Source organism: Euphorbia lathyris, chromosome 9, assembly GCF_963576675.1.
Source record: "Euphorbia lathyris chromosome 9, ddEupLath1.1, whole genome shotgun sequence".
NCBI lineage: Eukaryota > Viridiplantae > Streptophyta > Magnoliopsida > Malpighiales > Euphorbiaceae > Euphorbia > Euphorbia lathyris.
In genome coordinates, this window is record NC_088918.1 from 56278603 (window position 1) to 56294703 (window position 16101).

A 16101-nucleotide genomic window follows, 5' to 3' on the forward strand; every position below is an offset into this window, starting at 1 on the left:
TAAATAAATGATAATTTACGCGTTGAATGAGGGTCTTTGAGATATAAATGGTAATTTACGCGTCGAATGACGGTCTCCGAGAAATAAATGGATAATATATTTGCGTCGCTTGGGACGACTTGTGAGCATGGTTGCGTTGAATGAGACGGCTTATGAAAACTAATTGCGTCAATTCTGACGGCTTACGAAAATAATTGCGTCAATTGAGACGGCTTACGAATATAATGCGTCAATTGAGACGGCTTATGAAACTAATTGCGTCAATTGAGACGGCTTATGAATATAATTGCGTCAATTAAGACGGCTTACGAAGATAATGGCGGCAATTGAGACGGTTTATGAATATAATGGCGTCAATTCAGACGGCTTACGAAAATAATTGCGTCAATTGAGACGACTTACGAATATAATGCGTCAATTGAGACGGCTTATGAAACTAATTGCGTCAATTGAGACGGCTTACGAATATAATGCGTCAATTAAGACGGCTTACAAAAATAATTGCGTCAATTGAGATGGCTTACGAATATAATGCGTCAATTAAGACGGCTTACGAATATAATTGCATCAATTAGACGGCTTATGAATAATAATTGCGTCGCTTGGGACGGCTTATGGATAATAATTGCGTCGCTTAGGACGGCTTATGGATAATGGTTGCGTCACTTGGGACGATTTGTGAATAATTGTGGCGTCGCTTGGGACGGTCTTCGAGGAGTAGATGAATATATATACGTCCGGAGACGGTCTTGGAGAATAAATGAAATAAATACACGTCTGGAGATGATCTTCGAGAATAAATGAATATATACACGTCTGGAGACGGCCTTCGACAAGTAGATAAATATACACGTCCGGAGACGGCCTTCGACAAGTAGATAAATATACACGTCTAGAGATGGCTTTCGACAAGTAGATAAACATGTACACGTCCGGAGACGGCCTTCGACAAGTAAATAAACATGTACACGTCCGGAGACGGCCTTCGATAAATAAGTGAGTCTGAATATACGCGTCCGCAGATAACCTGTATTATAAGGAGATTGTGCTGATTGGGTAAGGCCTCAACATAGAGAGAAGGTCCTCGACTTCGCAAGCAACTCAGGTTTCAATTTGAACAGGAGCTGTCGACGGGGGAAAGGCTTCTGACTAAGAAAGTGATGTCGGAGGAGGCTCCAATTTAAACAGGAACTGCTCGACGTATCTGCTCGACATTTGACTTCGATGGCAAAGCTCCAATCGTTAAGATGAAGGTTACTAACTTCGAAAGAGGAGTCCGGAAGAGGTTTCCGACTTGAACGGGAGCTGCTCGCAAGATGAGTTCGGAGAGAAGCGACTTCTTCGATTCGAACATGAGCTGCTCGAAGATGAGATCGGAGAGAAGCGACTTCTTTGATTCGAACAGGAGCTGCTCGAAGATGAGATCGGCGAGAAGCAGCTTCTTTGATTCGAACAGGAGTTGCTCGAAGATGAGATAGCAGCTTCTTTGATTCGAACAGGAGCTGCTCGAAGATGAGTTCGGAGAGAAGAGACTTCGGAGGGGCTTCGATCAGGCTTCGATTTAAACAGGAGTTTCGACCGTGCGAGCTCGGAAAGCTTTCGATCATGAAAGGGACTTCGATTTTGAGAAATTCGTGGAGTTTGATTCCCATAGGAGGGCCACTGATATCGAAGCCTGGTTACAGTTGGCGCCTTGAGATGATCGGTGACTTCTGGGTACTGCCGAGAAGCTTTAGAGTTTATCAAACCGGAGTCCGAACATGAGAGGGGCTTAAAGTTGAGCTTTCCGATCGAAGGGTGCTGATGTTGAGCTTCTTGAACCGTTCGGAGGATGTTCGATGTTGCGTTTCCGAACAGAAGGGTGTCCGGTGTGAACAGTAAACTGCCGACTTTAAGAGGAAAGCTTCCAAATTCGAAAATGACTCTGGGGGAGGCTTCCGATTTTGGGAATTTGTCTGGAATAGGGGACTTCGACTTCGAGAGGAAGGACTTGAGAGTTCGAATATCCTTGAAAACTGGATGAGGTGAACCGTGACCTCGATGTACTGGTAAGAAACTCATGGGTTTAATTTTGTCCCTATCTGTAGGTTTCTCATTCGGATGCTAACGGGGTTATGTTTGAGTTGCAAGAGTCTACTGGTGCTACCTTCGATTTGATGACAGGTGCCTTGCTATTGGTCTTAGCGATGCTCCTCTTGAAATGCGATGAGGCCTGTGAGATGAAGAGGAGCTTTTGCATGAAATATGGGGATGGCCGACTACTTACCCGAGTAGTGCGGGATGAATGTCGACATCCAGACGGTGCCGATGGACTTCAATTGATCCGAAGGATGCGAATCAATTTCTATGGATCTGGAGGATACTTGTTGCTGAGATTGAATATGTTGATTTGAAAGTGTTGCCTTGGGCTCCATTTGGAGTGATGGCACTTTTTAAGATCCCTGATGCGTCAAATATGTTACTGGAACTGAAAAATTGAATTTCTAATGTGTTGTAGTCGTATGATATCGACTTGTTTTGTGATTGTCGTTGTCTTTGTGATGAGGCATGTGGAATGCCATAGAATTTGATTAAGAACTCTAAAGTGGTATCCTGCAATTGGAAAGTTGGTTATGACGGAGTCTGAATATGATCGGAGAACTGAGTGGATGATCCCGGACTATGAGTGGGTACACCCGTCCAGGTACACAGCAGGCGGTTTTGAAATTTGATCGCAGAGCTGGGTGGCAACCATCGTATATGACATGGCCCTTCATTCTTTCTAAGGTGACTGGGATTGATTGAGTTGACGATACGTTGAATTGTTCGACTTTGATGAATCCAAATAGTACGGATCGACTTCACCAGGTCAGGAGGTGAGGCTTTGATAAGCGCATCTTAACTTCGTTATGCCCGGAGTATAGATATTCAGAGAGGATGGATAGAATGCAACAAGCCTTGAGGTAGGGAATTGGTGAGTGCACACCGACTCTGTCATGTCGGGGGGCAGGGATCCGAAAGCTCTGCCTTTACAATCGCTTCTATGATATTTCTACTTTGCAAGGTGCACAAGCATGGTTCTAACCCGAGTGCGGCAGTCATTTTCGGAATAGCTGCAGATGTTACACAGGAAAGACACAAAACATGGCCGAAGAAGAAAAGTATGGAACTGAGTTGATATGCATGACTCTAGAACAATTATTGTTGGTTTATTTCTAGTTTAAATTGCTTAACTTGTAGAGGGATAGTAATCTGCTCATACGAAAATTGTTGAGAGTATGAATGTGTGTTGTCATGGAATCAATTTTGTCATGGAATCAATGACATGTCTCTGTATTTGTTAGACAAATAGCATGCTCTTTGTAGGGATTGCCAAAATGATAAGTCATAAAATTGTTTTTCTTTTTAAGTGCAAACATGTGTTGTCCTTGGTCATGTAAAACTCACACATGGTAAAGCCAATCATAGATGATATATTAGTGCTTGTTTCCTTGAAAGTTGTAGGTAATTTTTAATGATTTGTATAGTTTGGTCATGGGAAGACATGTGTCCCAAATTTCCCACCACTCAAACACGTGTCAACCGAGCCCATCCCAGAGTAGCATATGGATTGTATTATAGTAGAAAAGAAAAGTTAAATTTGGGTACCTCTTTTACTGGCTTTTATATGCTTTAAGCCCTTTTAAGTGTACTGCTTTATCATGTCCTTTGGATGCCCGATTTTGCTCTGCTTTATACGGATAGATTTACGCGAACAGATATCTAAGGCTTCGGAAGGAGAAGTTCTATGCGAACACACCCCGGTGGTCAAACTGTCGGACGGGCTTGAATAAAATGGATGTGACTAAGCGATGGATCATTGTCAAAGATGTTCAAGGTGCTGTCGACGAAAATAAGGGTCTGATAGTGGTGCTAGTCGGAAAGCAGCTCGGGATGCAGCTCGTCGATGCTAAGGTGGCCCACTGCTGCCAAGATGGTTTACCGATGCTATGTAGAGAAGCAATTGGTGGTTTACCAGAAGCAATTGGCGATGCCTAAGATGGCCCCTGAAGCTCGGGCTTCAGACACCTGCAAATGCGGATTTTCTTCTACATGTCCGAGGGTAGTAATCGATCTCACTGACTTGGCATATTCAGAGGGTGCTGACCATCTAGCGTAGGCCAATGATTCGGATCGACTTCGGAGGGATTTCGATAGATCTAGCGGATGTAGATCAATCTTGACATCCAGATCTCAATGTTGATAGATTCTAGGTTGCTCATCTTATAAAAGAATGGAAACATGTGCATATTTTTGTAGAAATTATAAAATGACACCATCGATGTGTTCCCATTATACAGGAATTAGTAAAGTTGGATTTGTGATGAGTATGCTAGTAAAACTCATACGGAGAAGGATCCAAAACCTGATTTTTGACATTCGAGCTTGAAGGGTAGCATCTAGATTTTTCAGAAAAATCCAAAGGTCGCTTGTAGTCCATGTTCACCGCACCAAATAATGAGGACCTTGGATCTTCATAGTCGACTGGATATATGAAGCGAGGTTGATGCCGCTCTGGTCGCCGGACCTGCGTCGGGGGAGGTCCCCGGCGTACACTCCGATGCTAAAGTTAGTAGGAGTACATAAGTATAGAGATAAAGTAGAGTGTCGAGAGAGGAAGAGAGTATACCTTTCCCTTATAGGGGTATTTATAGTGAATGTGATGGGCTTAGAGGACCTTGCTTGTCTTGGACCTAGTGGACCGTGTTCATATTCCGAATCATAATCTATGTTAAATTTTTTTTTTTTTAATCTTATAATCTATGTTATATAATTATATATTAATTTTTTTTAATTTATATTTAATAAACGGTTCGGTTAACCGTTAACCGCCGTTTTTGAAACTCTAACCCGAAACTGAAACCGATATCTATATATTTTTTTAACCATTAAAAAAACCACCGGTTTGGTTAACCATTTTTTCCGGTTTGAATTATCGGTTTTCGGTTCGGTTACCGGTTTGATCGGTTTTTTTTTTTTTTTTTTGCCACCTCTAATAATCACATTAACAAGAGGATGAAAATGGTCTTACTAATTTAGTATATTTGGTCAAACTTCAAACAAGTAGAATATTGATCTTGTTTGGAATCAAATTTTATCTTTATTTTCTATTATATTATATTATATTTATATCCGGAGAAGATGTAGTTGTAGAATATTTCAAACAATTTAGAAACGACCTGGTAGTAGAAGAGTAAAAAGAAACTTGAGTGGGGATCTGATTAATTAATGATAATGTAGAGGTTGATTATGCAATTCAAACTCCATGGGGACAAATTAGTTGACCAAATCCTTGTTCATGTAAAAATAAGTTGACTCCCTCGCTTTGTTGAAACAGCAACACGCCCTTTCTCCTTCATCTTCCATTATTATAAGTTATAACAAGTTTCTCATTCACTTTCCTTGTTCCTCCTCTCTGCATGTATATAAATATCTTCCTTCGTTTCCTTATTCTTCTTAACTTGCATTACTATCTATTACACAAACAAACAAACAAAATATATAGAGGATGAAGAATCTTTCAGCTGTTGTTTTGGTAGCACTCATTGCTTTCATAATGGCATCCGCAGTAGCTGCTCGAACTGCCAGAGGCAGCGCTGGTACTAGTCCGCGCGTTATCCGTGGTTCCACCACCAGTTCTGCTGCAATGCTTGATGCTTCTATGTTTCCCTTTATTATGATTTTCTTCTTCTTTTTCTTTTAGCTGCTACTCTTCATACGCGCGAGCTTTATGTTTATTCTTTTTCTGTAAACATGTTCATAAATAAATTACAACATTCTTTATTTTTTCAACAAACAAACATTTCATAAAAATATATGGAAATTACAACTAAAATATAAATTTAAAATCAAGCATTAAGGAGAAGTGTTAGATTAATCTAGTGGTTAGGATTAGATCTGCAAATTATGAAAAGGACATTTATGCCTTTCAATCTAACTCTGTAACTAAATCTCCTATATATAGGACATTAATCTGTAAATTAAAAACACAACGATGAAATACAAAAGCATGATATCTCCACTTTATGAAACATGAAAAATGTACACCATTAACAAATTTATTTCAATTACTATACACATGCAATTATTAACCATACCTGGAGGAACTACGAAGGACCGGCTCTATGAATAAGGAAAAAAGGAAGCCGAATAAAAATAGGCCGTATGACCTACCAGCGAGGCTTGGAGGTTCGGTCCCAATTTTTTTTTTTTATCAAAACCTCCAAATTTTTTTTTCTCAGAGTCCTCATCAGCAATTAATTAAATGGGTAATGTAGCATGTGTTTAAAGTTTGTCTTTCCAACTTTATGGGGACAATTATTTTACAAAGTCTTGATATAAATTTGAGTTGACTTCCCTTCCCTCACTTTGATTGAGCACAATCCATTTTCTTGGTAGAAACAGCAACACAACACGTCTTCTCTCCATTATTATATCAACATGCGTGTCCTTTCACTTTCCTTGTAGCCACCATTTCCTACTTTCTTCCCCTCCTCTCTGCATATTCTACTTAACTTGTATTTCACAAACAAAGAAAAGAAGAACTCTCTAGCCTAGCCTTAGCCTAGGTGTTGTGTCCTTAATTGCTGTATTATCATTATATAATAGATGATGAAGAAGCTTTCGGCTACCAAGATTATTGTTTTACTAGCAGTCATTGGTTTGATAATGGCATCAGCAGCCGCGGCAGCTAGAGCTGGCAGAAGCAGCAGGGGTGCTACTGCACGTGTTTTCCGTGGTTCCAAAGGCAAAACAGCAGCTTCCAGTTCTGCTGCGATGCTCAGTGCTTCTAAGTTTGGGTTTATTATGATTTTCTTCTTGTTGCTGTTTTAGCTGTTACTCTTCAAATGAAGAGGTTTGTGTTTATTCTTCTTCTGTAAACATGTTCATAGAAATAGTAGCACGCTGCTGTATGTTTATTCTTTTTCTGTAAAAACCATTCTTAACTTATGCTATGGATTATGAATATCTAATGATGGGCCTTCTGACTTGTAAAAAGATATAAGAAAATATGTTCTTTCTTTTTTTCATCTTGTCATTCAACAATGTAACATTTAATAGAAATATAACAAAAGGTATGAAAATTAGAATTAAAATATAAATCTGAGATTAAACATGAAAAATCAACACCTTTATAAATTTATTTGAATTAATATACATGCAAACATTTATTAAATTGAAGTAATGTATGGATGGAGCAATACAAGTATCAAAAACTAGTTCATGAATGAATAATCTATAAAGGCGTGGAATTGTACCAGAAAATGCATTGTAATTCAATGTTTCATTGAACAATGTTAAGAACCTAACAAGTCAAGTAAGTCTGAGACTTGGTTCGTGTAATAATCTGGTTGGATATGGTTTGAAGGATCCTCCAAAGTCGACTGATTTGTCACACCTGCAATTTTCGAATTTTTTACATCATCGATTTGGAATTACAATGGTTTTATTCTTATCCATTTCATCTAGAAAATAAAATTCCATAGCTCTATGAACAATTCTATAGTACCATTTGAACCAAAATTCTCCAATGAAGCAAAATGTACTATAGTTTTAATTATGAACAAAAGGGCATTGAAAATAAAAGAGAAATTAAGGCACCTGAAAGAACAAGAAGAGTTTTGCAGCCAGAATTTTGTCCAAATAAAATATCAGTGTCCAGTCTATCACCCACCATACACATTTTGGAGGTACTCACCTCAAATCTGCAGAGGAGAAACATTATACATATATGAAAAAAATTAGCATCCAAACTAGTTGTTATACCATTATAAATATATAAAATTAGCATCCAACCAATATTATACATTAAAAACAGGTCCAATAGCATTTGGGGAGAGGCAAAAGAATTTACCATCACTCTTTAGCACTTTTCACTTTACTAAATTGATAACTTTTACAATGAGCCTCTAAGGTATAATGAAAACTAAGCCCGGGTAATTATTTTTTGAAAGACTATGTTGCATCACATCATTGCAATTGATATATTTTCAGTTATTTATGAAAATATTGATAATTGTTACGAGAAGTTATTTTAAATCACACCAGTACCGATATCATAGCCTTAAACTACAAAACAGGGGTAAATAAAGATAAAGGATAAAAAAACAAAATCAAAATCAAGTAATCATCTTACTTCTGTAATAAAAATTCCATCATGAAGGGGGATGGTTTTCCAACTACAATAGGCTCTCTCTCAGTCGATCCACATATCGCAGCAACCATACAACCTGCACCTGAAATCCAAAAATGAAACAGTTAAGAGAGAATATCATGAAGCATGCAATAAACATGTAAATTTTAACTTGCTTACCAGGCCATTCTTGTAAATCAGTCATATGTCCCACAGCATCGCGATTGGTAGCAATAAACAGACAGCCGGGATTCTCACGTATGCATAGGGTACCATATCTATTACAAATTAGAGAACTTATAGTTAAAATACAAATTCTGATTCACTACTTGACTAGCTAATCAACAATCCAAGATCTGTATAGAGAAGATATCCTGAAAATTTAGCTGCCTCCTATTTTATTTAATCTCAAAAAAAGTATAATGTCTAACCCAAGAGTCATTCCACCCCCACTTTCATCAAACTTAATTAACTATGACATCTAACAAATTGACTTTTGCGAATTCCAATATCTGATGGCCTTCAAAAATTTAGTTCCAGAAGGTCTCAGATGATGCCGAATTTCATAGGACCTTAGTGACAAATACTAAAAGAGCAGATAAATAAATTTAGCAGTACACAACACTTGAGACCTAATACTCAGCAATATCTACACCGAGACTGAAACCATTCACCTTCCTTCCATATGCAAAAAGTTCGAAACTATTAAAGAGACCTTCACCCAGAATTTTAATGGGCAGAGCCAGATTATCAAATGAAGACATGAAAGACTTGACATATAAGGAAATAGGAAATTTAGAATTCCTTACTGAAGCTTGTAATAGTTTATATATCGATCTAACCCAACAACAACTGCTCCTACCTGGGAAAGGAATTGCAGTATTTTAAATTTCAACACGTCAAATTTAATAAATAGAAAGGTAAAATGTTCAAATAAATTGTAGCATAGATGTTACATTACACTCTTATCATGTTCAAACAGGGAGTCTGATTTCAGCTCTACATGCTTTTTACCATCTTCCTGCAACAAATGATTGCCATGAATATCCTCAGCCAGATGAAAAACAGAAAGCATACATTTTCATCACATATAAGAAGTGAACATTTATTTTCACCTAAAGCATAAGGAGAGATAAAAAGGGACCATATGCAAACTACAAGCAGTGAAGCACAAGGATTACTCTCCATCGCTTGAGCTACTAGAAGCATAAGATTATACTAGGAAAGCTAAAAAGAAACGAAATGCAAGCTGTAAGTGCCGATTGTGAAAAGACAGCTCATGCTCTCTTACATTGTAAAAGGCAAGCAAATTTACATTTGCAACTTGCAAGTAGAAAAAATTCAATAAATGAGGCAATTACAGAAGCCATACAACTAGACTACTACCAAGAAAGCCAAGCCACAAAGTTGTTCCAATGTGATTCTAACTTTATCAGCTTCCTGGATGGGACGTTATACTTCCATCCTTATCTTTTTGTAGAGCAAATCCTGTGGCTACTGGTTTCATATTCAATTGGCTAAGAACATTCATGCTACTAATCTCTAGTATTACAAAACAGTCAAACAAGTAGCTAGAGAAGGAGGATTTAAAACTTTTCCAGCACCCACTGATTTCTAGTTGAAAAAAGTAAAAACTGGATGCCACATTGCAAAGGGCATGATGTCTATACAAGGGAGGAGCACACCTGTGCTTTAAGGCATGTGCTTTAGGTCGGGTCAAGACATAGAAAGGCAAGCCTGTCAACATTGTCTTCTTAGATGCATTATCAATATTATGTATAAAGTTAATCTACTTTGATCCTGACAAAAGTTGCCATTTTTCCATCCTAACCTAAGAGCCAAATCCAAGTAGTAAGGAATAAGGTTTGGTTGTTGTTGTAACATTAATTGAAAGCGCAAATTTTGAAAAATAAATGAATGATAGCATGAGGTTTCTAGAGCTAGTAGAGCTGAAGAGCATGGCAATCATATTAGATCAATTAATTTGGAAAAGAGAAAATCATCTTGTCATTTGAATGGAAGTAATCTTCTAGTACTTAGAGATGAGAAAGCTATTAATTTTCAAGAAGAGTATAGAGAAAATGAACAAAACGACCTTGAAATTGATCAATTTGAATGTAATGATAATGATGAATAAAAAAGATTATTCTGAATTTTCTGATGAGAAAAGTCTCATGGTTTCTGTATTAAGTAGGCATGGAATCATTAGCAGCTTCAAATTACTATTTTGCATTTAGAAAACATTACACTAGGTTTATGCCATAATTATTCTGTTTTATCCTATGAAGCACCGATACGGGTACGCATACGGGTGCGAGTACGCGTACGGGTACGGCAAACGGCAAACGGCATTTCTAAAAAATATGAGATACGGGTACGGCGGGGATACGGCAAATTTTATATATAATTAATAATATATATATCATTTATAATGAAAATTCAAAAGATACATAAATATATAAATCACAAATCATATTCATAAAGTCATTATAAAAACACAAATAATACTCTCATGTCATTATAAAACCACAAATACCAGTAATCTTGGATTATTTCATTTTAATCCTTCTATTTACTGAGTTTTTTTTTAAAAAAAACTCTTATACTTTCAAAGTTTTTTTAAAAAAACCCCTAAAGTATCCCCGAAGTATCCCCGACGTGTCCCCGAAGTGTCCCCGGCGTGTCCCCGAAGTGTCCCCGGCGTGTCCCCGCGTATCCCCTCATTTAAAATGAAAAAGAAAAAAGGGGATACTTCCCAGGCGAATCCCGTACGTATCCCCGCGAATCCCCGGCGAATCCCCGCACCCGAAGTATCGGATACGCGTACGGTGACCTCCGGGAAGTATCGGTGCTTCATAGGTTTTATCACATAGGTCCAGTCATCTACTGATCCACACCTCTATCAGGTATGCACTGGAGCTTCGCCTAGGCGCTTCTACAATTCTAATAACAACTATGCAAAGTTATAAAATTAAAAATTAACTCGAACGAATTTTCCATCAGTGAACTTAAACCAGTGATATCTGTAATAAATGTAAGCAGGCTTAGGCTGCTAAGGCTGTTATGAAAGCTAGATAACTGCTAATAGGGTCTCTATGTTTGCTTAGTTGTAGTCGTAATTTTGGGATAACCTTGTATATATATTTGTATTGCTCTTATGTAAATCATATTCATGTCATCTCTCAGATTACAATTTACATGGTATCCCAGGTATTTTTCTCTATTTACATGGTTTTCTACACTAACAACAAATGGTTTTTTTACCTTGTCGGCTTCTCCAAATTTCAGAAAGAACTCAAATAGACTGATTGAAACCCTTGAATATGTTGGAACTTGCAACTCATTTTCTTATCTCTACATAAATAAAATTGTACGAATCTTAACAAAATTTTCCCAATCATCACATACCTAAACTAAAAGGGAAACAATTCTATTAACTTTTATGGGAAAAGAACTACGAATCAATAAGATAAATTGCTAATCGCATCTTTATTGGCTCAAATCTATACAGGGACAAAACAAGTGAGATAAATATATATATATATATATATTAGAAAAATACATAATAAGGTATGGAAGTTTGGAACATACTGGGCCACCAAGACCTGTGTATCCAGCAAGATCCAGCTCTTCCAATATGCCTTCCCCCCCTATCACATATACCTATAAAGCAATCAATCAAGAAACAGTACACACAATGTTAAATATGCATAAACACAAGCAACCACGCTAAAGCATTTGCGTGTAGATGATGATACTACCACATAATAGCAGCCAAGAATTTGCCACAACAGAGAGTGGTAAGTATCACCGACCTTCTTTTCTGTAGGAAAATCATTGACCTTCAAGTACATAGCAGCAGCAAACGATGAAGAGAATATTTCATCCTATAGTAAATAAATAAAAGAAATCCACACTCAGAGATCAATAATGAGGTCAAAATCCATATGTGGGAATGGAATCACATTCTAGCAAAACGAACCTCAGTAACTGAAATTCCAAGAGAAAGAAACTTTTGAGCGTATTGCCTTCTCGATTTTTGGGAGTTATTGGTCACAAAAACCAGCTTCTTCCCCTAAGAATATGGAGAAGAATAAAAAAACCATTCAAAAATAAAATGGAGTAGATGAGAGGGAAAATGAGATACTTTAGAGCGAAGAAGTTGGAGGGTTTGAGAGACGCCATCAATAAGCTTATCGCCTTTCCAAATTACACCTAAATTTAGAAATGAAAACGAACAAATCACAATTGACAATTGATTCTGAAAGAAAGAAAAAAAAAAAGGAAAAGGAAGGAGAGAGTAAAGAGTGACCATCGCAATCGAAGAGAAAGGCTTCGACGGAGTCGAATAGAGAGGTAACATTGTGCGATGAGAGAAGGGTAGTAGTCATTGTGCAGAGCAGAGCCAAAGCATCCAACAAAATACGAGCGCAGCAGGTAATGGCGTTGTATAGTAGTTACTTCCTTTTATTTCGAATATTCCTTCTTTAATTGATCTGCTTGTCATTTGCAGGAGAACAATTTCAAATATCTTCTATTTATTTATTTATGGCTTAATCCTTCCCCAACCCTCTTAACTTGTCCAAATTGTTTATTTTACCCCTCCAACTCATCGAAAGTCTTATTTACCCCATTAACTCCATAAAAATGGTATTTCTCACCCCCTTAACTTGTTCAAATTTGTCATTTTACTCATTCTCAACTCATCGAATATCCCATTTACCCCCTTAACTCCATAAAAATGGTATTTCTCACCACTTATGATCCTATTTACCCTTTTATAACTCCATAAAAATTGTATTTCTTATCCCATTATAGTAGTACAAAAAGTTGAAAAGAGAAAGAACGAATAAAAAATACAAATAACAAGAACATTAATATAAACAAGTTAAATACATTATATGTAGAGATAATGTACCAAAATATGCCTATGATTTTTGGAGAAGTATCAATATAGGTTCCACTTATAAAATAGCATAAATATAGGTTTAACGTTTAAAAAAAAGTTATCAATTTAGGCTTCGATAACAGATTGTAAGGGGTGAAAAATACCACTTTTATAGAGTTAAGGGGTAAATGGACAAGTTAAGGGGGTGAGAAATATCACTTTTATGGAGTTAAGGGGGGTAAATAGGACATTCGATGAGTTGAGGGGTGAAATGACCAATTTGGACAAGTTAAGAGGGCTAGGGAAGCATTAGGCCTTTATTTATTTATTTATTTTTGACATGTGAGCTTCATTTTATATTGGCTTAATAGATAATTTGCTCCTGAATTTGTCCAATCAAAGAAATTTGATTGGTCCATGAACTTTCAAACTATTCCGATAGCGCTCTAAACTTGTATAAAATGTTCAGTTACCCATCTGAATTCCTGTAAAATGTAATCAATTAATCACTCAATGTTGAATTGTGGGTGGAGAAGTTAATTTAAAAGAGATCATTTTATTAATAGGAAAATTAAAACCATACTAAGGTTTACTATACAATTAACACTCACACATTATTCATACACTCAACTCACACACCATTCTGCCTCTCTCCTCACTCACACACCACTCAACTTTTCTATTTTTATTTTATGTTTCCTAGAGACACAAAACTCATAAGTCATCCTATATTTATAGTATGTTAGAAACATTTTTCACCACACAAAGTTAGGTCGGTGGAAGACCAAAAAAATCTACCTTAATTATTACTAGATTTTTCTTTAGTAAATTCTAGATTTGTATTTTGGTCAACAACCAAAGTCGGTGGTGGACTTTCAATACTTCCCTTCAACACTGACTTTTAGTACCTCGTACTTTGTTGCCATTCCAAGCTGCCTTCTGAACTGTTTGAATTTGGCACCGTTAAGTCCTTTCATAAATATGTCAGCCACTTGATCTTCGATCTTCATATACTACATCGTGATGTCTCCACGTAAGACTTTCTCTCGTACGAAGTGATAATGTACCTCGACATGTTTCGTTCTAGCATGGAACATTGGATTTTTAGTCAAGTGTATCGTTGTTTAATCGGCTGGCTGATAAAGATCTTTCATAAGCTGTATTAGCCAGGTACATTCTTGAGCTGCTGTTACTGCTACTCTGTACTCTGCTTCGGTACTTGATAATGAAACTGTAGGTTGTCTCTTGCTGCACCAAGATATAGGTCCTGATCCGAGACTAAACACATAACTTGTAGTTGAACGTCTTGTGTCATGATCTCCAGCATAATCAACATCACAATATCCACGTACCTCACTTTTTCTCATTTATTGTATAGGATACCATAATCCATGGTACCTCGGATATATCGTAGAATTCTTCGAATAGCTTCTAAATGAGGCTTCTTTGGATTCTGCATAAATCGACTTACCATACTTACTGCATATGATATGTCTGGTCTTGTCAGAGTGAGATAGATCAGGCTTCCAACTAGTTGTCTATACTTCTACTGGAGTTGTAATAGACTTGCATTCGAGCATCCCAAACTCCTCCAAAAGATCCTCTACATACTTGTGCTGACACAAGAAAAGTCCTTCATTTGTGCGCTCAACTTCAAGACCAAGGAAATGATTTAACTCTCCCAATGATTTCATTTGAAACCGTACCGATAAGTTGGCTCTAACTTGATTTATCTCAGCAGCAACATCACTTGTGATGATGAGATCATCTACATAAACTAATACTATAGCCAACTTCTCACCTTGGGCTTTCACGAACAAGATCGAATCAGCTGGTGCCATCATGTAGCCACTTTGAACCAGAAACTCCACTATTTTCTCGTACCATGCTCTTGGTGCTTACTTCAATCCATGCAATGCTTTCTTCAGCTTGCATACATAGTTTGGCTGAGCCTTGCTCTCGAACCCTTGAGGCTGGTCCATGTACATCTCTCGATCCAATCCGCCATGTAAGAAAGCATTCTTCACATCTGTTGAAACACATTTCCACACTGATTTTGATTTGACAAATCTATTTAAATTAGAATTAGATCCCTAAGATAAAATTCCAACACATTAAATTTAAGTGCTTTGATTTATTTGTTACTAATGTGTTTGTTGAGTATTTTTGGAGTATTTAAATTTACAAGTGCAAAAGACATTAAGATAAAGCCCAAAGCCCAATAAGCAAGGTCAAGGCCCAATCAAAGTCAAACAGATCAAAGGCTTATGATTCAACTCAGCCCAACAAGTAGAAGGATCCAGAAGATTGGTTAACTCCTTCACAACGAAGCCGCTGAGCTCAACGGACAAGAAGACAAAGCAGAAGTTGACTTGATAAACTTGGGCACAAAGGCTATCCAAATGAGGAAAGGTTCAGACGCAATAGAGAAGCTGTCTAGGAATTTTTACCGAAAATGGAGAGACAATCTGACGCTTACTGACCAAAAGCAACTGAATCACTGATCAAGATAGAGAAGACTACGTTTCTATTGGTCGCGACACTGAGCACTGAGGATGAAAGGGACAGCAGAGCTGTTTTCCTCCAACAGTTATTTCGAAATGACCGATGGCTTCAAGTGTCACTATAAATAGACCTCTCATTTGCTTCAATCGATGCAGTTCTTTAACAAGTCAAAACGCTGACCAAATTCTCTCTTAAAGTTCTGTGCAAAAGCAAAGTAAAGCAATGTTACACCAACTCTCATTTTTGTGTAAAAGATTAGTTTAGATCTTTCAAAGAGTTCTTTGTTATTAGAACAAAAACCTTATCAATTATCAAATTGTTAGGAGACTCTGAGTTGCTTGGTATTTAGTGTTGGAGTTTAGTGTCCTAAAGACAATTGTTTTAGGATATTAATATTAATGAATAAGTTGTTTATTTGATCATTTGTTTAATCAGATATATATCATTAAAATGTAACTATATATAAAGGCACAAATCTTTCATAAAGAAAGTAACCCTAAGTTTATTTAAGTAGATATAAAGTGTTCATACAACCATGAAGTGAGACTGTACTTTA

General features: G+C 37.1%; 1 protein-coding gene and 1 long non-coding RNA gene across 3 annotated transcripts; one reads left to right on the plus strand and one right to left on the minus strand.

Moving 5' to 3' along the window:
- Positions 1-1041: 1041 nt before the first annotated feature.
- Positions 1042-4330, plus strand: LOC136205827 (uncharacterized). The gene is made up of 2 exons (XR_010676095.1): positions 1042-2048; positions 2131-4330. It is a non-coding gene; the product is annotated as an uncharacterized lncRNA (long non-coding RNA).
- Positions 4331-7135: 2805 nt separating this feature from the next.
- LOC136206458 (phosphoglycolate phosphatase 2-like) lies at positions 7136-12647 on the minus strand. Of its 2 annotated transcripts, none has more exons than XM_065997513.1 (11): positions 12465-12647; positions 12300-12367; positions 12135-12227; positions 11968-12039; positions 11744-11815; positions 9114-9173; positions 8962-9014; positions 8333-8430; positions 8156-8255; positions 7621-7724; positions 7136-7417 (listed from the first exon to the last, which is right to left on the minus strand). In XM_065997513.1, exons 1-11 carry the CDS (start codon positions 12541-12543, stop codon positions 7317-7319), a joined length of 900 nt encoding a protein of 299 aa, XP_065853585.1. In that variant the 5' UTR covers positions 12544-12647; the 3' UTR covers positions 7136-7316. The 2 variants fall into 2 exon arrangements, with proteins under 2 accessions (XP_065853585.1, XP_065853584.1); XM_065997512.1 differs by having other exon boundaries at positions 11914-12039.
- Between the last annotated feature and the right edge of the window lie 3454 nt (positions 12648-16101).

Bases quoted from the DNA above. Each gene is read 5' to 3' on its own strand.
- LOC136206458 (XM_065997512.1), bottom strand. From the start codon at position 12,543: ATGACTACTACCCTTCTCTCATCGCACAATGTTACCTCTCTATTCGAC. The intron at 8,431-8,961 runs GTAAGGAATTCT...AATTTGTAATAG, and splicing joins ATAAACTATTACAAGCTTCA to ATATGGTACCCTATGCATAC. The intron at 7,725-8,155 runs GTAAGATGATTA...TCTCCTCTGCAG, and splicing joins ATGGAATTTTTATTACAGAA to ATTTGAGGTGAGTACCTCCA.